Consider the following 23,496-nt stretch of genomic DNA (forward strand, 5'->3'; position numbering starts at 1 on the left):
CTTGCTTTATCTCTGTCGGACTTAAGATTGTTCAATTCATCTGACCAAAAAGGTTTATATTTTGTTTGAGTACCTCTAGCTATGCACAGTTTGGCTATGTCTTTTATGGCTGTAGTGAATTTATTCAGGATGATGTTAGGAGGTGCATCAAAATCAATTTCCGACATTTTAGTTTCCAGGTTGTTTCTGAAAGTTTCCCAGTCTGCCTTCTTGAAGTTCCTCCAGATCTTCTGGTCTGCACATTGAGCAGGTTCACTGTATGATGTAACAGTAAGGAGGGACATTCTATGTCCACTACCTGGATCTTCAAGTACTGATTGATGCTGTGGTTTGCAAGATCTGTTGACACTAATATGAGGTCTGGGTTAGTTGTGGAGCCAGAGTGGTAATGAATGTTGCTGGATCTTTGTTATTGTATAGTAGTTCTAAAGAGCTGCTCTCTATAAGGTCTTTTATAGCTTTCCCAGGTGTATTTGTGTAGTTGTAGCCCAGACTGGAGAAGCTGCATTGAAGTCCCCTATAATAGTAGCTGTTTTGATTTTTAAAAGGTGGAGATTCAGATTTTTATTGTTTGGAGGGCTGTAAACACAAAAGATTGTTGTTTTCATGTTGTTGATCCGTATGACAAGTTCGATAATTTCAGATGTATCTGTTGAGTTCAATTCTTTTACAATTCTGAATTTTGACATGATATTGTTCTTCACTGCTACAAATATTCCACTAGCTTCTTGTCTTGTTTTGAAGAGAGTGTAGATGGTATACCCTTGGATCTTTAAATATTGTATGTTTTCAGGTGTAATATTGGCTTCATTTTTGAGAAGGATATCTATATCTCTATCATGATTTTCTTTGCTTCCAATAGTTTTTGTTGAAAGACCACCTGAATTCCATTGCAGTATTCTTATTTTTTGTTGTTTTGCTCTGGAAAGAGCAGTTTTATTGATTTGCATTTGTTTGCTCATGTTTCAATATTCTGGAACTTTTTTGCCAAATCGTTTAACACCACCCAGGGGACATGTACAGCTTAAGGTATGCTGCGGATGTGAGTAACGTCATCCCCCTTCTCAACTCTGTCATTCTACTTTACTGCTCCGATTTCCTTTCTAACATCTTCATTCCTTTTCTCATCTTTGCTATCACATTTCTTAGAAATTTCATGTCACTGGCTCAAATTTTACTAATGCTGGTGGTGATGGTGGTGATTACCATTTTAAGAAGAAGTATAACTGGGCAACCATCCTCTATTAACACTAATGGGAGGAAAAAAAATAGAGGGGATCCGAAACTTCGAAAGATGAAGGTATTGGTCAAAGAAAGGCAAGGGCCATGATGGGCATGGAAATGAAAGACATCCTAGGCCTCACAACCTAAACCGTGAATGGCTCATTAAATCAGTTATGGTTCCTTAGATCATACCACTTTACTTGGATAACTGTGGTAATTCTAGAGCTAATACATGCAAACAGAGTCCCGACCAGAAGGGACGCTTTTATTAGATCAAAATCAATCGGTTGGCTCGTCCGGTCCATTTGCCTTGATGAATCTGAATAACTTTGGGCTGATCGCACGGTCCTCATCCCGGCAACGCATCTTTCAAATGCTTATCAACTGTTGATGGTAGGTTCTGCACCTGCCATGGTTGTAACGGGGAATCAGGGTTCAATTCCGGAGGGGGAGCCTGAGAAACGGCTACCACATCCAAGGAAAGCAGCAGGCGCGCATTTTACCCACTCCCGGCGCGGGGAGGTAGTGATGAAAAATAACGATACAGGACTCATCCGAGGTTCCGTAATCTGAATGATGAGTACAGTTTAAATCCTTTAACAAGTATCCATTGGAGGGCAAGTTTGGTGCCAGCAGCCCCGTTAATTCCAGCTCCAATAGCATATATTAAAGTTGTTGCAGTTAAAAAACTCGTAGTTGGATTTGTGTCATACGCTGTCAGTTCATCGCTCGTTGGTGTCTAACTGGCATGTTCATGGGACGTCCTGCCGGTGGTGGTGAGTCGAAAGCGCGCAGCCGCCGTGGTTAATCCGCATGCGGTTCCTGCGTGCCGTAGGCGGACCTCGATGATATCCTACTGCGGTGCTCTTCATCGAGTGTCGAGGTGGGCTGGCACGTTTACTTTGAACAAATTAGAGTGCTCAAAGCAGGCCGGCTGTGCCTGAATACTGTGTGGATGGAATAATGGAATAGGAACTCGGTTCTATTTTGTTGGTTTTCGGAACCCGAGGTAATGATTAATAGGAACAGGCGGGGGCATTCGTATTGCAACGTTAGAGGTGAAATTCTTGGATCGTCGCAAGACGGACCAAAGCGAAAGCATTTGCCAAGTATGTTTTCATTAATCAAGAATGAAAGTTAGAGGTTTGAAGGCGAAGTGCAAAACGGATCAGAATTCTACCAACAGGTAAGAACACTTTTAAGGGATGACATGTTTCCAAAACCGGCCAAACTGATCATTGTTTAACAGCTATTTCATACCGATATTGATTGACCTATGGTATTGAAGCGTGCACCCTCACAAAAAGAGATTCATCAAGACTGCAAGAATCAGAGATGAAATTTCTTAGATCTGCCATCCAGAAGACCAAGATGGTCAAATTAAGAGATGAGGAGGTGAGGAAAGAAGCTGGAATAAAGACATCCCTATTAGACAGAATCGGCACAACCAGACTACGGTGGTATGGGCATGTGATGAGGATGGAGCCAGAATAAATTTGGAAAGACAGGTGGAGGGGAAAAACCTGCAGGAAGACCTAAAACCTGATGGATGGGCATGATCAAGGTTGATCTATTTGCCAGAGGATGGACAGTGGATGATGTTCTCCATGACAAGTTGTGTATGGACAGGAAGAAGTGGAAGAGGCTCATTAACATACCTGGGGAACCTGGAACTGAACAATGATGATGATGATGATGAAAGATTCCAGAATGTCAGCTTTTTGCAAAATTGGTAAATTATGAGTTGATGTTAATGAAAGATGAACAGTACTTGAGTTACAAGCCAAAACAGGCATCCTTGTCCATGACAACACCAGACCGCATGCAGCAGACGCTGTATGGAGGCAACTTTAGCACTAGGGGTGGGAAGTACTGGAACACCCACCATTCTCACAGGACCTGTCTCCACTTGATTTTGACCTAATTTCCAAAGTGAAAGAACCATTGCATGGGAAACAGTTTAGGACACAAGAGGATATTGCCAATGCTGTGAAACTTGAGGTTGCAAAATTCACACATGGTGAGGTGACATCATTGGCAATGTGTTGTGCACAATCTAGGAGACTACAGTACGTGAACCTTTTCGTAATATCTGAGCTCCCTCGTGCTGCATCGGTAGACCTCGGTTATCTTCGAGATTCGTATTGGCAACCTTTGACACACAAACTATGAATCGCTGTGAGACATCTGGTGTACACTTTATGTACTAGTACTGTTGTTCACACAGCAAAGCCAAACTATAGAATTCATGCTAGGAACAAGATTCGCATCAAGAAATGTTGTATAATGTTATATAATGTGTGTGTGACACAGTTGTTGGCTTAAGATAAGAAAGGTTTAGAAAATTCCTGTCGTTCGAACATACTATCGATTCAATTCAGATTTAATTTCCATTCAGTTGGCAGTATAACTGGAACTGGGAGAGCTTCCTCGTTACTCCTCACCCTCGTGAAACCTCGTATCAAGGAAAGGTTTGTGTACTGTAATTCTAGTGTTTACTATAAAGGTTACTGTACCCTCTGAGAAGAGTAGTGCAAGGATTTTATTGCTGACTATCTCCTTTCTTTGTATCCTACACCTGGTAAACCTACTTGGCATTATTCATATGTTCCACAGCACCTTATACTCCCCACTCTCATCTGTATATTTTCATTTGTTCGATAGATCCTGCATTTGTGCGAAAAAGATAGTTGCCATGATTGATGCCCCAACCCTTGTAACAAGAATTTTTTGAATGTTTATTAGACGATAATGTATGTTTGTTAATAAAGTTGCACCTAGATAAGTGAGATACGTATCTAAGTCAATAGATAATCAACAAGCATGTTATGCTTCCATGGTCACTTGTCGATTGTAGATCACAGCAGCCCCAATGGATGTGTTCATGGAGTCATGGAGTAGCTTCTACTGTCATCTCCATGCAATATTTGCAACTACTAGGAGAGCTGCAAAGGAAATAAACTACGTGAGTGAGCATTTTCAGTGCTTGACCTCATGATGTCAGATGTGATTGCAGCTGACCCTTTTGGGGTGAATTGGAAGCGGTATACTAATTTAGATAAATGAAATGTTAAGAGAAAAAACCAGCAATAATAATAGTGAGTTTGAGATGGAATACAAGGGACAGATGAACAATCTAATGATGAAAGTGTCACTTGTGATGAATGTGTGCAAATTTTACTGTATTTTGGTAGGTGAAAAGAAGTACGATGATTGGAAACCTAAAGAACACACGTTTTTGTAATAATTTCAGGCCTAAGATGAATTTGCCATACAGAGCCTATTGACTTTTTCTTTTACAATGAGTTGCTTAGTGCAGTTGTTAGATGTAAACCCTGTGCATTGTATATTAACTGGAAACTTACTCATTTTGGAGAGTATGTCAGTTTTTAGGTATAGAAATAAATATTACTAGTACATATCAATTTTGTGTTAGATAATAATATGTAGAACCGTAACATTTTATGAACTTGCTTGTTCGCCCCAAAACTTACATCCTGGCTGCAGAAATTTCTCAGATCCATAAGTCCGCAAAAGGGTTAAGCCAGACCAAATGTACCATATCTTTAGATCCCACTTAATCAGTTTGACTGTATGTGCATAATTTCAATTTATTTCATTGTAATGAATGAGTAAAATGGCATCATGTTGGACCTCAAATTTTTGCAAATTAATAAACCACTTGAAGAAACCTCTTGAACCTCTTAAAAATTTGAATAGTGGTATGTTGTAATGTTATCATAAAATGTTATCAAAAAGTGTTTCTCTCTGTTTTTATTTAAAGGTCCAGCCAAAATTTAAATGATCCACGAAGTCCCACTTCTACATTACCACCGACGGGTCTTGGATCCCGGCAGTCATCCAATCCAAGTCTTCATCATTCGCCTCATCCACACCAACACCCTCCCCAGAATCAACATGTGATGAATCAGCACCAACATAATCCACAGATGAACCAGCATGCAATGAGTCCGCAGCAATACCCCTCTCAGATTAATCAACACCTCGCTCAGAATCATCACATGAATCCACATCCACCACAAACTCTGCATTTAAATCAGCATCCATCACAAAATCAGCATTTGAACCAGCATCATCCACAGCATCCGCAACATATGTTGAACCAGTATTCTCCTCCGGGCCAACATAATCAGCAGGATGGTGAACGCTTCTATCAGAACCTGAGCATCTATCGTAATCAAGAGGTCCACAATGGATACCCTCCTCCCAGTCCTAACAGAGGGAAACTGCCTAGTCCACAAGCTCATGATGACAAGTAAGTATTATATTTGAAATTGCTGATAAAGATAGGCTAATAATGGAAATTAAACAGTCACATAGTAAATTACAATTATTCAGGGACATATCCAGAAAATATTTTTGGTTGTGGGAGAGGGGATGAATGTAAGTATGGACTATCACATTTAGGGACAGCTGATTTATTATATTATGACATACACAAGTCACATGGTTTAGATGAATTCAGTGTTTATATTATATAAAGCACTTGAAAAAAATAACAGAACAGTAGATGTACAGAGTCCTTTAAAAATAAAATTGGGTAGAAAATCAAATTCCCAAGGAAAAATGAGGAGTGTTTGTTTCACTCTTTAAGAAGGAAGACAAGAAAAATATGTACCAACTAAAGGACAGTTCTCTGTTCTCTTATGATTTGAAAATATATGAGTCCATTCTTGAAAGCAAAGTAGAACCCTAACTAGAAGAAAATCAGCATGGATTTGACCAGTCAGATCAACTGTTGACCTTATTTTTGCTATCTGAAATATCTTTGAGAAGTTGCCATTGTCAGATGACCACTCGTAAACAAGTATGCAACACACTTCTAAGGGTGTCTCTTCAGATGGCTGAAGAGGCCATTCCTTGGGCTATATTCTTCCACAGTACTGGGTAAAGAATAAGACAGTAACTGCTGTATTTTCTTGATATTGGGAAGGCATATTAATATTCCCTATGAGAATCTACATCTATATCAATGCATATTAACCCAAGAACTGTGGACCGTCTGTTTGACAGATGGTGTGACCGTTTCTCAACTGCTATCATCTGTCGGGAAAATCGTCGAAGTTTGTAAGCATCTCAAAAGATGGCAGGAGTAGAATGTTTAGCTGCTAGATGAAAGGTTTAGCTTTCTTTTGAAACTATTTGTGAATCACCAATAGCATTTGTTTGGAAGGCAGACACTATTTTATCTTTACACTTCAAGTTATCACTTAAGAAACATGGCATCTGTTTACGTCGACAATAATGAAATTGAAAGACTTATTTATGATGATACAGATAGTGATGATGATTATTGTGGGAGGATAATATGGAGAGTTCATCAGATGATGAAATTGAAAATGAAATTGTGAGTGGGCCGATGACCTTCGATGTTAGGCCCCTTAAAACAACAAGCAGCAAGAAATTGTGAGTGCAGTGGGTAGATTATCCACAGGGTGTCCCAAAATCCAGTGATGGGAATGTTGGTGAGCTTCCAGGTTCTACAACGGATTTTCATACAACTTGTAATGTAAGTATTGAAGGTGTGAGTGTGAATTGGTGTGACATAGAACCTCCAGAATATGAATTCCCCAGAAAAAGTGTCTCGTTTACCATTCACCCAGGACCCAGAAATATGCCTCCCTGTAATGCAGCCCCAATCTTGTACTTCTTTCTGTTTTTGGCCCTTGGTTTCTGGAGATTATTAGTGCAAGAGACTAATCGCTATGCCAGACAACACATTCATAAGTTAGATGTTCTACAGAAGCACAGTCGATTTCATCTATGGTGAGATGGTGGTATTGGGATGACAGATTTTAAACATTTTATTGGTCTAGTCATAAATATGGGTCTTGTGAAGAAAAAGAACCTGTCAAGTTATTGGTCAGCTCAGTACCTTAGTCAAGACACACCCTTCTTTAGAAAAGTGATGGCAAGGGATACTTTCTTACTAATGAGCAGATTTTTCCCTATTGTAGACAACACATGCAGCAAGAAACCAGGTGACCCGGACTATGACCCCCCCCTCTTCAAAGTTAGGCCAGCCATTGACCACTTCAATTCTTGTTTTAAAAATCATTATGTTCCAGGGAAAACACTTGGATTGATGAGGCATTAGTTGGTACTAAAAACAGAACTCATCTGATTCAGTATCTACCAAACAAGCATCACCACTGGTGAGGAATTAAACTTTCCAAGGTGTGTGAACCAGGTTCCTCATATACAATGCAGTTCAGTGTTTATTCACCTGTAAAGTCTGGAGTGTTCTGCACCAAGTGGTAAAGGATTGGGGTTTGATGTAGTTTTCAGTTTACTGAATAGTATTGAAGTATATTTGGGAAGGGGTTGCATATTGTTGTGGACAACTAGTATACTTCTGTTGACCTGGCATTAGCTCTTTGGGAAAAGAACACTCTTTTCACCAGTACTGTTGGCAGTAATAGAAAAACTCTTCCTCCAGGAATAAACTTTTTAAAATTAGAGCCTGAACAAACTGTAGATAAAAGAAGTGACCCACTGCTGTTCACTGCATGGAGAGAAAAAAAATCTCAGGAAAGGTTATCAGTTCTCTCTACTGCATGCCCAGCTATCAATCACAAGGTGAAACGTAGATCTTCGAAGGGGAGGGAAATTGTTATGCCAGTTATAGTGACAGTGTATACAAAGGGGATGAGCAGTATTCATGTGTCTGATCAGAAAATTCATCACATGTCAGCTGAACAAGCTTGCCATAGTAACTGGTACAAACTTCTTTTTCATATTGTTGACATAGCCATCCTCAATGCCTATATTCTATATACACAGAATACAGATAAAGATAAACTAATATCAAGATATGACTTTATTGTGAACATTGTGGAGTCTCTCTGTGGTGCTGAAGAAGTTCAAAACTTGCCAGCTTCCAGCAGCACCTCTCACACTATAGAGAAATTTACCAGCAATCATCAATGCAGGTGTGTTGTATGGAATTCTCCTGTAAATAAAAGTGAAAAGGTCCAACTATGGCTGCTTTGTATGTGATGCAAGTGTATGTGTGAACTGTTACAAGGACTTGGATCACAACACCAAAAAGAGGAGGGTGTGAAGACACTAGTCCACCAAGCTGGTATTCCTGAAAAATGTTGAGGTGAAACTTTTTTCTTTCTTTCTTTCTTTCTTTCTTTCTTTCCTTCTTTCTTTCTTTCAAAAGGGAACTAATGCCTTAAAATTAATGTTATGGTCTCAGTCATAAGCTTATAATGCAAAACTTACATAAATAATATTTTCAGTCACAGCAACAAATGATTTCAGCCACTTTTAGGCCAGGATTTTTAAACACTTTTGTAATTGTTTACACTTGTTTATATATATTTCACAGTATTGCCCATTATTATTAATTTAATCTTTTTGTTTCTTGCATCAATGTTTAGTGCTGTTTCTATGCTTTAAAATGATATACAATACATGTACAGTATATTATGATTTATTTGTGGGTACAATTTTTTTTAATGTGTCTGTAATCCAGTAACATCACCCTCAGCATTTGAGGTAAAATGCTGCAGCGGTACTAGGGTTAACAAATTTCTGTTTTATTTTTTATTTTATTTTTGCAATCTTTGGGATCATTCCAGACCATGTGTAAGAAATGTCATTGGTTTCCTAAAGACTGGCATTCTGTCAAGTAAGTGTAATTGAAGATGGTTTTCCGTGGTTTCCCATTTTCTTACCAGCCAAATGCTGGGGCTGTACCTTAATTAAGGCCACGACCACTTCCTTTCCACTCCCAGCCCTTTCCTGTCCCATCATCGCCATAAGACATATCTGTGTCTGTGCAACGTAAAGCCAATAGCAAAAAAAAAAAGTAATTTTACTGATTACTTGTTGAAAAAGTAATTGTAATTGAGTAAGATATTTCTTACATAAATGTAATTCAGACCAATTATTTTTATTTTGTACTTCCATCACTCCTCATCAGTACAAAAAAAAAAGGCTCCTGCAAATCAGAGCAAGAAAATGCTCCATAGAATTGCTTTCATTACAGCAACACTTTTAATTTGCTTTCCTCACCTCTCTACACTGTACTACAACTTTTACAGTAATTCTGAATGTTACATGAACATAGCCTTTTAAACATTCTATAGCCAAGTTTCAATGTTGGAAAATATGTGTCAACAAAGCAAATATATTCTGTATTAAGTTTCTAGTTAGGTAAACAGGACATATGCTAGTTCAATAATCCTAAAGTTTGAAGGTTTAAGTCCAGGTGAGTTTGTATTTGCTGAAATCACTCTTCTAGAAGGTATTTCTGATAGTTGATTAACGTTGTTATTCAACTCTAAAATATAAATTAATAATAAAAATGTGACTTTTATTTCTACATATTCAACAAAACATTTTTGAGTTTTACATATGACAGAGTTGCCTATCTTCCTTGGCTGATTGGTCAATACACTGGCTTTTGATTAAGAGGGCCCCAGATTCGATTCCTGGTCAGGCCAGGCATTTTAATTGCTTATGGTTAAAAATTCCTCTGGCACACCACATCACTAGCCTCCACAGAAACAAGCAATAGTGGATATATGTCTGCACAGAGGGTAGGCATCAAGAAAGGCCAATCAACATTGATTGCCAAACCCCAATAGATCGGGATAAAGGGCAGCAACAAGAAAAGGCAGTACAGCCCAAGGCATATGGGTAGACCTGTCCCAAAGTCATTTGTTCCTGATCTTAAATGTGCAACAATATACACATTTAAATAAGTCATTTAAGGCCCATTTTATTTCTTTGGTTTTTACTGTTATGTGAGCTGAAATGTTAAATTTTTAATGGATAATTAATTGATTTTTTTATTTATTCATTCATGAATTTTAGGAACATGAATATCTAGGTTAGCAGTAAACCTCAGCTTAATTTATGTTGACAGTATTTGAACTTGTATATAGATACAGTAAACACCATATGTCTGGCATTGTTTCATTAGCAGGAGCCCATCACATATCCAGAAAAGCCTACGTGGTTCACAATCCTCTCTGCATCGTCCGCCCGATGTGGGTGCACCTAGTGGCAGTCGTGACAGGCCAGCGTCAGCTTACATTCCACAAAAGGATTCATATGGTAGTCCTCAACATAGTCAGGTGAGTGATGGATCTACTGAATTTCTGGCTTTAGAATAGATTTGAAACGTGCTATTATTATCTGTGAATGTTTGATGATTTTCCTGATAGTTGATTTTTTGAATATCCTGTCATTTCCTATCAATATGACCAAAAAGCAACTGAAAGTTATCTTTAGCTTCTTAAGATTGCTTTGATGTATATAACATGTGAATATTTGGGAAGATATCACGATAATGAAATATTAGGAGAATGGTGAGATTTCACCCCCACCCCCCTCATTTTCCTCTCCTTTCATTAGAGAATATATGAGTGAAAAAGGAGTTCCTTTACTATCACTTAAATTTTTATGTTATGGTTTTAGAACACCATATCATTTACCTTACAACTCATAATTTTTTGGTTCTTTAATTTGCTATGAGCACTGGTACAACAAGATTTTAAAACTGTAATATATTGTAGGTGAATTATTAAGCTACTGTAATAAAAATTGAACAGACCCCTATGTAATAAAAAAATATATATATATTTTTTTTTGCTAGGGGCTTTACGTCGCACCGACACAGATAGGTCTTATGGTGACGATGGGATAGGAAAGGCCTAGGAGTTGGAAGGAAGCGGCCATGGCCTTAATTAAAGTACAGCCCCAGCATTTGCCTGGTGTGAAAATGGGAAACCACGGAAAACCATCTTCAGGGCTGCCGATAGTGGGATTCGAACCTACTATCTCCCGGATGCAAGCTCACAGCCGCGTGCCTCTACGCGCACGGCCAACTCGCCTGGTGTAATAAAAATTGAACAGACCCCTATCATTCAAACCCTAGTTAAAAGTAACAGTACCGAACGAGTTGGCCGTGTGGTTACAGTTATGCAGTTGTAAGCTTGCATTCAGAAGATAGTGGGTTTGAACCCCACTGTCAGCATCCCTGAAGATGATTTTCCATGGTTTCCCAATTTCACACCAGGCAAATGTTGGGGCTGTACCTTAATTGAGGCCACAGCTGCTTCCTTCCCACTCCTATCATTTCCTTTTTTTTTTTTTTTTTTTTTCTATTGTCGCCACAAGACTTATCTCTGTCTGTGCAGTGTAAAGCAAATTGTAAAAGAAAAAAAAAAACAAAAAACAATAAATTAAAAGACATATTATAAACTGTGAACAGTTCTGTAGCTGATATGCTGTTTAGAAATCCATGAACCGGTAAGAGCTTTTTGCCCTTCATCATCATTATCAATGTCCCACTCCAGTCGCCCAGGTATGGTTAACAAGCCTCCTCCACTCCTTTCTGTCCTTCCACTTTTCCTGCTCCATTACTTCTGCCACATCCAATCCAGCTTCTCTAATGTCCTTCCCAATCTTGCCCTTTGATGGTGTCAAATTTGTCTGCAATCAAACCTGCAATCTTGATCGATGAACTCTCATGCATAACGATTATGACGAAATATTTACAATGTGAATTGTGAAGGAAATATTTATCCGATCCCCTGATGCATACGATGAGATATGTTGGTGTAATTTCACAGGGTATGGCACCTAGGTCGCAGTCTACACGAGATATCATTCGGCAAGAGGCAAAACTTCAGGAAATGCAAGAAGAAGTGCGCAGACGTGAAATGAGGGGAGGAGTTACATCACCTCAGCATTATCCTGTGCAACCCATTGGTCACTCTAGGCCTCAGGTAAGTTACCGTTTATTATTTTATTAGATATTCTTGTCCTTCCAACATATCAGTGTACAACCAGATTATATAATCTTATATAAATACAAGGTAAGTCAGATAAAATGTTCACCTCAAATTATTTGTAAACCATTGTAGATAACAAGAATTTGTTTACACTTTCAGTACCTAATGTTAGTAACGTGGTCGTAATCAAACTTGCAGTGCTTTTTCCCAAGGTGACGGTATCTGCTGAGATAACAGTACTAACTTTGTATTTTTAAATGGAACTACAATGTTCTGATATGTAGCATTAGAGATATGGGCAATGCAAATTCAGGGTGGTGTGCACCATCTTGGGGTAAATTACTCCGGAAGTAGCTTCTACTAAAGTCCATACTACAGAAATATTTACTCTGGGAGTAATATCGGAGAGCTGAAATTCGATATACTCTTTTAGTTACTACTACAGAAGTAGTGGCCATTATCTGCGGAGTGTTGTGTTTGCGCATTTTGTTTGAAGCTATGAATAAGGTTACGTGTGATAGGAAAAGGGAGGAAAACTTACATAAAGAAGATAAAAACACATCAGTAGAGATAATGAACAACCGTGCAAATGTTATAGAAGTGCAAAAAAGTATGAAGTAAAGATACTGGATAAGGAAAGAAATGCCTGAAAAATAGTTACAGATGAATTTAGTGCTTTGAGCGACAGTAAACGCAGTAAAGAGCAAGTGAAAAATCTAAGGAAAGACTGAAAGTGAAGTCTAAAATTCAGAAAGCCATGGAAACCTGGGAAAGATTTAAAACAGACAACATACGTGGATGATATTTCAAAGATTATCATTGAAATAATGCTCCAATGTTTCATTATAGACACTATGCTCAAAGTTCACTAGAATGGTACTGTTGCTCCAAATTCATGCAACATGCATACAACCAGGCATTTGGCAAACTAATGTTTATAATACCATATTAGTAATTGAATAACAAGTTATCTGCCTGTTAATGGAGAAATACCCCTTGCTGCGATTTGTAGAAAGTTCACCAGTGTTACCAGGAGGGCACAAAATAAGAATATATATTCAGTCAGTTGTACTCGTGATGTGTGGAAAACTTACGAACGTGAAGGACTCTATTTTCTGAACATTCATAATCATTTTCAGGCATATATGTGCATTTTTTTCTTCACATCACTAGTGCTCTAACTATGCAATCAAAGATATGACCTGTTCTGGTCGCATAGCTCTGAGCTTGCATTCAGGATATCGTGGGTTCAAATCCCACCATCAGCAGGCCTGAAAATGGTTTTCTGTGATTTTGTGGTTTCCCATTTTCATACCAGGCAAATGCTGAGTTTATACCTTAGTTATGGCCACTCCAGTTTCTCCCCATTCTTAGCTCTTTCCCATCCCTGCGTCACCGAAAATCTTTGAAGTATTAGTGCGACATTACACTATTAGCGGGGGGGGGGAGAAATGTGGTGTGCAGTCGTATGGTGAATGTTAATAAGAACACCCACAACAGAATGAAATATTCCATTACAATACACTCGTAGGGCGCACTGTTAATTGGGATTCTTTCATAAGACCGAAACACCTTAAATCCTCTCCACGTAAACATCATACGAATCTCGCCTTTCACTTACTGTAAACATTACTACATTCTTGTCGTGTTCTTCATTGTGATCATCAATGTAATCTAACTAATCCATGAAAATATTAAAATATCTTCATCTCGTTTATGACACGGTATTCTATTTCACTTAACAGGTCTACTTCTGGCTTACTCCATGCTCAGATTGAAAGTAAATTATAACCTGTATTTGTGTTTTATTTACTTCTTTAGTAATATACCTTTTTTACTCTTGTAGTAATTTAGCCCAGGAGTGTCTGAAACGATTAAAATACTTCGGAAGTAATTTACTATCATATGGAAGTTGCCAAATGTTGACTTTATTACAAAAGTACAGCTTACTCTTGGTTGGTGCTCACCACCCTTAGACATATGATTATTTTCAAAGTCTTTGCACAACGTAAAGTTTCCCTACAATTTACCTCTTTTACACAGCAAAAACCCATAATGTATTATATCATATCTATTAATCCAGGCCATGAAAGCATCAGTCTATACATGTATTGAAGTTGAAAGTGGTGGAATTTTTTAAAGTGTTCTGTTTATTATAAAAACTTGGTGATTTGAACAAAGAAAATATGAGGAGATTTACTTTGTTCTCAGCACATAAGAAGCTTGTTTCTGCTTCTCAACTTCATCAAAGGAGTGGGCATCCACTCTCACTGAGGAGGCTATTATTGTGAGGTCTTCATTCTTTATGTGTGAAATATAAAATTAAGCCAGATTAACTGTAGAAAAGGAAGGGAGATAGAGAACACAGACATACAGGACAAACACAGGAGGAGGAGATTAACCCAACGAGTTAATTATAGGAAGGGGAAAGGGAGCAAACAATACTGAAATTGGTTGTACATCAGAAAATGCTCAGAAGAGTGTGTTTCCAAACTTACCTTTGAATGAGTGAGCTTGTTATGCTCCAGAATTTGATGTTTGCTCCTGAGACATCTCTGTGAAATGCTTATTTAACCCTAGAACTCAAAACTTCATAATTTTGTTGATGGCAGTTTGACAACAATGCATTATTTATACTTCGTACCCATATTCTTGTCCATTATAGTAGCTTATGAACTCGTCAGAGAAATAGCCGTGATGTGTTCTATTCCACAATCTGTTTGTTTATAAGTGGAGAAATGCACATCAGGTCATAAATTTTATGAGCTTTTGTACTAACTTAGAACAGTTACAGGAAGGTAGGTTTTCCTACAGAATAGTATGCAACTTACATCTGTGATGTATGGTAATAATCCACGGAGATTTTACGAGTTAAAAGTGGGCCTTCTTAAGTGGAAGCTGGATCCAGTGGCATGAAGAGGACAATGTCCTTCAAAGAAGAAGTGAATCACTATGTCATATTGTAGTCAGTTTTCACAGGTGAATTGCAAAGAATACATTGCAAATCAGTATACAAATTCTTTTCAATGAATGAAGTTACTGGGTGTGACGTTATTGAGGACCTTCCTCGAGCAGAAGAGAGACTTAGCGGCAGGAAGAGGACAGTTTGCCACATACATGCTACTTAGCAGGGATGAAAGACGTCGTAGTGCATAGAGTGTTTGAAAGGGGGGAAATTGCATTAAACATGGTGAAAATAAGTGGACAGTTTGCTCTTGATTGAAGAAATAGCTTTTGTGTGTGATATTTTTGTGATATAGCGATGTGTCTGAAACAAAATAATGAATGGAAATTGCAGTTGTAAATATTGCGAGGTTACAAAGTCGTGTACAAGTGCTGGGCTGAGTGGCTCAGATGGTTGAGGCACTGACCTTCTGACCCCAACTTGACAGGTTCGATCCTGGCTCAGTTCTTCTTCTGTGGCGCTACAGTCCAGTGTGAACCTTGGCCTTTCCAACGAGCTTCTTCCATCCATCATGGTCACAAGCTGCCCTCCTCCAATTTCTGCATTCCAGCTCCCGTAGATCATCTTCCACTCCGTCCAACCTTCTTGTTCGAGGTCTACCTCGTCCTCTTTGTCCTCCTGGGTTTCCAAAGACTCACCTCAGACTCCTCTATTTTTGCTGCATGACCTGCCCATCTTATCCTTCCTGATTTTATGATTTTTGTTACTGGAGGATCGGTGTATATAGTGTACGATTCTGCATTGTACCTTGTTCTCCATCATTCTTTATCATACATAGGACCAATTATCCTCCTCAGAACTTTCCTCTTGAATCCATCAAGCAACATTGCGTCGGTTTCCATCAGGGGCCATGTTTCTGAAGCGTAAGTGAGGACTGGCCTAACAAGGGTTTTATAAATAGTAAGTTTTGTTGGGCGGCTGAGGAGTCTTGACTTGAATAAGTTGCTCAAGGCTAAGTATGCCTTATTTGCTGAGATCAGCCTGATCTTAATTTCAGTTGAGACATCATTAAAGTAAGATACTTGAGAGACTGTCTACTCTTTCAAATGTGTATCGATCCACACTGAAAGTCATCAACATATTAGGTTGATAGGCTTTCCCACAAGCCATATATTTTGTTTTGTCTTCATTTATCATTAGGCCCATCTTCCTGCTTGCTTGGTTTAAGGCTGTGAATGCTTCTTTCAATGCTGGTATTGTTCGTGGTACAATGTGTAAGTCGTCTGCATATGTCAAGATCTGCACAGACTTGTAGAAGATGGTGTCTCTGGTCTGTAGGCCTGCATCCCTAATCTCCTTCTCAAGTGCTATGTTAAATAATAAGCATACCAATGCATCTCCTTGACGTAGCCCAATTTCCAGAGGGTCTGAACAATTTCCTGTAACTCATATGCAGCTTCTTACATCAGATTTCATCATTTTTACCATCTTCAAGAGCTTTCCATGTATCCCCATCTCCTGTAGAGCACAATACAGATGGTCTCTATTGATGCAATCATATACAGCCTTGAAGTCAATAAAGAGATGATGGGTTCCAATTCTGTATTCGACAGTCTTCTCCAAGATTTAGCACAAGTTGAATATCTGATCGATCGTTGACTTTCCTCGTCGGAATCCAATTTGATATGCTCCAATCTCTCTATCCGCCTGTGGGAGTGACCGATCGAAAATGATAGCACCTTGTACCCCAGATTCAAAAGGGTGATTCCACGGTAGTTTCTGCATTCGGTCGCCTTTTTTTTATGTATGGGACATATTATTCCTTCATTCCACTCATCTGGTGTCTTTTCCTGTTCCCAAATAAGAGTAATAAGATCAAACAATCCTAGTTCACACTCATGGGAAGCATCATTTACTTGTTCTAGCTCTGAGTTCAGTAAATCATTAAAGTGCCTTCGCCATCTTTCCAGTATCTGTTTCCTCTTGCTTATTGTGTTTCCTTCTTCATCTCTAATCAGGCTAGTTATTGGAGTAAATTGTCTTCGAGCCCTGTTCACTTTTGTATAGAACTTTCTGGTTTCATTCTGCTTCTTATACAGTTCCATACATTCCATTTCAAGCTTAGTCCATTCCCTTTTCTTTCGGTGATGTATCATCTTTTTAATCCTCCTTTTCTCTCGGTAATCCTCTAGCAAACTTCTTGTACAGTTCGTCTGTAACGTCTTTTGGTATGCGATGTTCTTTTCTTCAGTAACCCTCCTACACTCTTTATCAAACCATGTAGGTCTTTTAAATTGTCTTTCTATCCCTAGTACATCCTTAACTGATTTTTCTATAGCTGTTTTTATGGTTAACCATCTTTGCTCTATGTTCTTACTGTCTTTTATTGTTTCCTGTTCTTATTCTAGGGCCTGACAGACTTTCTGGCAGTACAATTCGCAAGTTTCTGATGATTTCAAGACTGCAATATTGTACCTTTCTCTCCTGATTTGTCTTTCTTTTTGGGCATTCGATATCCTTGCTCTTATCTTGGCCATCACTAAAAAATGATCTGAATCCACATTAGGCACGCGGAGAGTTTGTACATCCATCGAGTTTGATTTATGCCTGTGGTTTATCAATGCGTGATAAATTTGATTGATAGTTACACCATCAAGTGACTTCCTTATGCCCTTATATCTCCTTATGACGAAATCTGGTAGACCCCACTACCATATTCTGGGAGGCTGCGAAACAGACCAGTTTTATTCCATTGTCATTAGTAGATTCATGCTTACTATGAGCTCCAATTATGGGCTGGAATATGGCTTCTCTTACAAGTTTTGCATTAAAATCACCCAGTACAACCTTGGTATCATTCCTTGGGCATTTTTCATAACCTTTTTCAAGGGCATCATAGAAATCATCTTTAAAGTCTTCACTAGATTCTTCTGCTGTTACATGTCCATTAATTATACTGTAATTAAAGAATCTTCCTTTAATTAATTAATGACAGCTTTTAGGTGTGAAGTTAATCACCAAGTGCTTCAGATCTTTATGAACGAGAAAGCCTGTACCAAACTCATGTTTGTTATCATCACATCTATAGAACATAATACTCTCTTTCTTTTCCAATACACCACTCCCTACCCATTGGATTTCTTTGATGGCGATGATACTTTCGTTGAACTTCCCATGCTGGTCTAATAATTTGTTAAGGGATCCTGGGCTATATAGAGATCGAACATTCTAGGTACCAATTCAGAGATGAGTTTGCAATTTTATATTTACCATTTGTTTTCCAGGATACATGCCATGTTGTCGTTTGTTAATCCGTCCAGCCTCTGATCTTTGGATTTTCATAACTTAGTGTTTTTTACGAGAAGAGGGTGTTAACCTCAGGCCCAACCCCCAACCTGGAGGACCAGGATATCACTCTTAGTCTGGATCATCCAGCTTGGGTGGCCCTACCAGGAGCATATGCTCCCCCCGGCATAGGTCTGTGGATCATTTGAACACGCAAGCTTCCAAAACACCCGGCAAAATGTATTTTGCCTTCGTCAAGGTGGTGATTCCATCGGGAGACCTGGCTCAGTTCAGTGTTATTTAAAGGTGCTCAAATACATCGACCTCATGTCGGTAGATTTACTGGCACGTAAAAGAACTCCTGCAGGACTAAATTCCAGCACCTCAACATCTCCAAAAACCATAAACGTAGTTAGTGGGATGTAAATCCAGTAACATTATTATGATTATTTCTTGTACAGGTATGGAGGAGTTCTCTAGGCACACCACGGGCTCTGACTGTATTGAGCTAATTGAGTTAATCAAAAATCTCTTCATAGAGTTTTTTCAGGTATGTTCACCAATGTATGTTAATGATTTTTAGTACTCTTGTGGTGTTTTAAATTTATTTATTTTGTTCTATATGAACATTTTAATAAATGATGATAAGTTATCATGTGATGCCTAACATCCATCTTTGATTTGGTGGAAAGTTAAGTAGCAGAACATGTGTCTCAAGTAGAAAGAAAAGTATTAGGAATAGGTTCCTATGACAGCACTTTGCCATGTCTGACTGAGCAATGCTTAATTGAAAGGATTCCCTAAAAAAAAAGGTAAAGTTAGGCAACATGGCAGTATTATGAAATTAATTTTTCGGGTCCACTTTTCAATACTTCATAGACTAACACTCAAAATTTAAGAGATAAGTTTAGTCATGTTATATTTGGTACATGTTTCGACCTATTGTGGTCATCATCAGCCAAATACATGTAACAAAAAATTTGAAACATATTAAACTCTGTGAATGAATGAATGAATTAATTATGAAAATGATATAGCAGACACACACGCTTACTTCCAGCACAAAACAAGAAGCTATTATTTTATTATTTTTATTAAGTTTATATGCTTCAACATGGATGCATCAATGAATAAACGCCAGGCACTAACCTTGCTGTTAGTCTCTACGTTATGCTTAGCGTGAGAAGTAGGCCCTGCTGCCTCTTTCAGTACATTCTGAGCAGCCATCCTTCCAGGGGGGTTCCCACAACTGTTGACACCAGTCCAAATAGTTGTTCCATCATTACCACATAACTGATCCCCTGGTGCAAATGAAGAAGACTTTACCAGTTCATGACCTCTCCCACCTCGTCCCCTTCCTCTGCGTCTATCGTAGGTGCGAAGTCCACTGTGTGCATATTTTCATCAGCCGAATCACCATCACTATTCGACATATTATCACACTGTTGAGGTATAAAATCCTCATCGTCACTCATTGCATCTATATCTGATAATGTATCTTCGTCACCTGATTCGTCTTCTAGCTTTTCAAGTTCTGCTAATAATTGAACAGGAGTAAGTTTTTGCCGCCGAGCCATTATTACGCACTATACGACACAAGGGACTGGCACTAACTCATCCACTCGCAACCACTGCTAGAGGCATACTATTTAGTTACATAATACGCCCCTATAGCGCCACTTGTAAATATATCACAGGAAGCAAGCAGTGAGCAGAATAGAGCTCTCCGTATCAAGGAAGTGAAGCGGTCAGAACGACCGCTTATGGCCTTCCTAGGTATAAGGGACAATATCGGTGTTCCATTATTATCTACGGATGTAATTTTTGGCGTGAATATACATAACCCTAAAAGATTAAAAGTCACAAAAGAACAACCTCGTGCGTAAAAAAATTACGAGCGTGGAAATACCTTGAAATTCGCTAACGGTCAGAATGACCGCTCTGGCCGTTCTAGTGTTAACTAGCGTTTCCCTCAATAAATAAATTGATGAGTAACATGAGTGGGTGCAACATTATTTAAAAACACTCAGTAAAGTGTATGTCATGAAATCTTCTTCTTCTTCTGTTTCTGTTAAAATTCACAATGTATTTGTTAAACTATTCCTTTTTATTTAAAAAAAGTTGATATATTATTTTGGGAACTTCTCTCATATTCCTTGAAATTGACCTTGAACTTGTGCGGACAGCTTCCGGTTAATAAACATCAATGTGAAACGCTGGTGTGTTGTTTGAAAGTGTGTCTAGAAGTTCACTTTGTATTGAATGGAGAAGTGTAGTAAAAAGAGAGAATATGAATAAGTATGCCAATAGAAGAGAAGAAGGATGAAAGAAAACAAATTGTGTGAATTCAGGAGGAATTGAAACTAAGAATGAGAATATCATACTTTAACAGATGCCTTGATATCTGTCAACAGGAGCTAACTTCATGCCATCCTCATTTTCATTTTCACAGCTCATCATATAGTGTTGATACACGGTATTTTTTATTTTGGTAGTAGCTTATCATGTAGGCAGCTGCTATTCATATTTGAGTCAGTTGTAAAATAATTCAAGTGAAAAGGCAGCGAGTGGGTAATTATCTATGTCATGCCTGTTAGTATTCTGGTTTATGATCATAGAAGTAATGTTATATAAAATGACAATTTCACTTATTGTATCATCTTACTTGTCTGCATATTTTTCTTGTGCATTTCAATTAGTTCAACAGATGTAGTTGGTTACTTTTTCAGAGCACTGAATGAAGTTTTAGTTTTGGTGGTGTCTATTTGGCTTGTAATTTTTCAGATGGCGGTTGGTCATCCTCAGCAGAGAGTACCTAACACAAATTATCCTTACCATGATCCTAACGCACCTCATCCTCAACACCCTTACCCGCCTAGTGTTCACAATCATCCGATGTCACCTTCATATAACGGCCCTCGACACCAAGTGTCATACATGCCACCGCCAACGGCACCCAAACCATCTCGTCTCGCTGGACCTGCCGACATGCAGAGGCTGCCTTACGACCCTAGGCACAGCGATGTAAGGGAGCAAAGCCGTCCATCCATAGTTAATGAACATGGGCCATCTCGACCATCAATGCCTTCAGATGAGGTGGGATATAGAGACTCTCCGCCACCACCTCCACCGCCCACCTCTACGCATCCATTGTACCAAACTCAGCAGGGATCAAAAGTTGGCTCACCTGCAAACCATAGTGAAAATAGGTGAGAAACAAAAAGTGAAAATGTCTGCTCTTTATTGTTATTGTTTTTGTTGTTGTTGTAATTATTATTATTATTATTATTATTATTATTATTATTATTATTATTATTATTATTATTATTATTATTATTATTTATGACAGATTTCAACTCCATCAGAGTTGCAATTACATCATTCCTAATATTATAGTTCTCTCTCTTAATTAAAAGAACCTCTAGGCATGATATTGTATAGGCTTTTGGGCTTGTGCCGTGTCAAGAAAATAAGGTGAAATTCATAACGTTTCGCAGAAAACTGTGTTCCGCGGGAAGCTGTGGAAATACGTAGAAATCCTAACAATTTCAACAGGGACACCGGCTATCAATTATAAGTAATACCTGGTTGCCAGCCATTGAGAATTTACGTATGTAGTTCCCTTCCCTGCCCCTCTACTATTGTTATTTCGTCTCGGTGTTTTTCCAAATTCGTACGTTCCTCGTCACCAGATGTTTCATTCCAGGCTTATGTCTATGTCTTACACCTGTCATATGTTACGCAAACACGTTATGTGAACCACTTAGTCTGATTGTGATGGTTCGGTCAGCTTCCGCTTCGAACGCTAGCGTTGTGCCACGTCCTGGGGTTCATCTGGTGGTGAATGAACGTACCATTTCCACTTCTACTTCTATTATAACGTTCCAAATTCAAAAGTGTCATTGTTTAAGAAGCCTTTTTCGTGGACAGGCGAGAATTCTTCTGAGGACGCAGAACGCAGTTTTCTACAAAACGTTAAGAATTTCACCTTATTTTCTTGACACAGCACAAGCCCAAAAGCCTATACAATATCATGTCTATAAGTACGGGCTGTGAAAGCATTAATGGCAAAAGAACCTCTGTTAACCGAAACAAAGAGGGGAAGAAGGTGATAATCAAAATTTCAGATAATAATTGAAATGTCATTTTTAGAAGTTAGGAATCGTGTTTTTGAAGGTTTAGATTAAGTACTGTAAGTGAAGACAATAGGTTACATACATACTGTCTCTCTCCGAATCCAAGTTGACCCCCACTTTTTCTTTCACAAAAATGTAACCAGGTTTAAAAAGGGCTTTGTGAAATCATAATTTTATTTATAACAAATTTCAAATTGAATTTGAGAAATAAAATAAAACACAAGTATCATTTAAGTCCTATGTACTTCCCTAATCATTTGAAAGTTCAGGAAATGCCTATTCGTGAGCCCACATTCGTATCCCATCTCATGTTATGGTCAATCCGACCTTGTGTCTTTTGTGCACATACTGTAAAACAGGGTAACTTCGGCCACTTTTTCGTATATTTTAAAAAATGAAATGTGAAATATTCACCCTAATTTTCTGAAAAATATAATATAAATTCTGCCATGTTTGTTCTTCATTTTTAAATATGAACATAATTCTAATTTTTATTCAGTAAGCTTGTAGATTGTCCTCATAATACACTGTTTTCTAAATTAGAAAGTATCTGGGCCGTCAATCAAGTTCTTAAATATGTATCGTCCATATCAACTGACTCCGTCTATTTAGCATTGAAAATGGAAACTCTTTCCCCTCCCTGTCGGGGAAAAAACTTCCCCGTTTATTGTTATTGTGCCTTTATTAATCTCTTCTAAAGCATTCTGGAAGTAAACAGGATGGTATTTACAATATCCGCGGCTGCATAATATTTTCCTGTACATTCTTGGCATGGCCGAAGTTACCCCGGAAGATGATAACTTTTATCACAAAACTATTTCCTGAAAAACCTATTTGAATAAAATGCATCAAATTGTGTTGATCCGTTACCAGACGAACTTACATTTTGACCCCATAAACCACTGGAATGGAGAATCGAATGCTGGGGCTAGAGAACAGTTTGTTTTCTGCTGTTACCAGACAAGACGTCCGACTCGTTGGCTGAACGGTCAGCGTACTGGCCTTTGGTTCAGAGGGTCCCGGGTTTGATTCCCGGCCGGGTCAGGGATTTTAACCTTAATTGGTTAATTCCAATGGCACGGGGGCTGGGTGTATGTGTTGTCTTCATTATCATTTCATCCTCATCACGATGCGCAGGTCGCCTGCGGGAGTCAAACAGAAAGATCTGCAC

At 38.5% G+C, this 23,496-nt stretch overlaps 1 protein-coding gene across 1 annotated transcript in view; it reads left to right on the top strand.

The window, feature by feature from the left end:
• The window catches only part of cno (adherens junction formation factor afadin), a 1,322,290-nt gene that overhangs the window by 1,244,721 nt on the left and 54,073 nt on the right, over positions 1–23,496 (top strand). The window contains exons 23-26 of the mRNA XM_067134851.2: positions 5,009–5,500; positions 10,184–10,337; positions 11,838–11,993; positions 20,974–21,398. Coding sequence (XP_066990952.2) covers positions 5,009–5,500; positions 10,184–10,337; positions 11,838–11,993; positions 20,974–21,398 — 1,227 coding nt within the window. The remainder of the gene's footprint in view (positions 1–5,008; positions 5,501–10,183; positions 10,338–11,837; positions 11,994–20,973; positions 21,399–23,496) is intronic.

The sequence above is a fragment of the Anabrus simplex genome, chromosome 1 (genome assembly GCF_040414725.1).
Source record: "Anabrus simplex isolate iqAnaSimp1 chromosome 1, ASM4041472v1, whole genome shotgun sequence".
NCBI classification, from domain to species: Eukaryota; Metazoa; Arthropoda; class Insecta; order Orthoptera; family Tettigoniidae; genus Anabrus; species Anabrus simplex.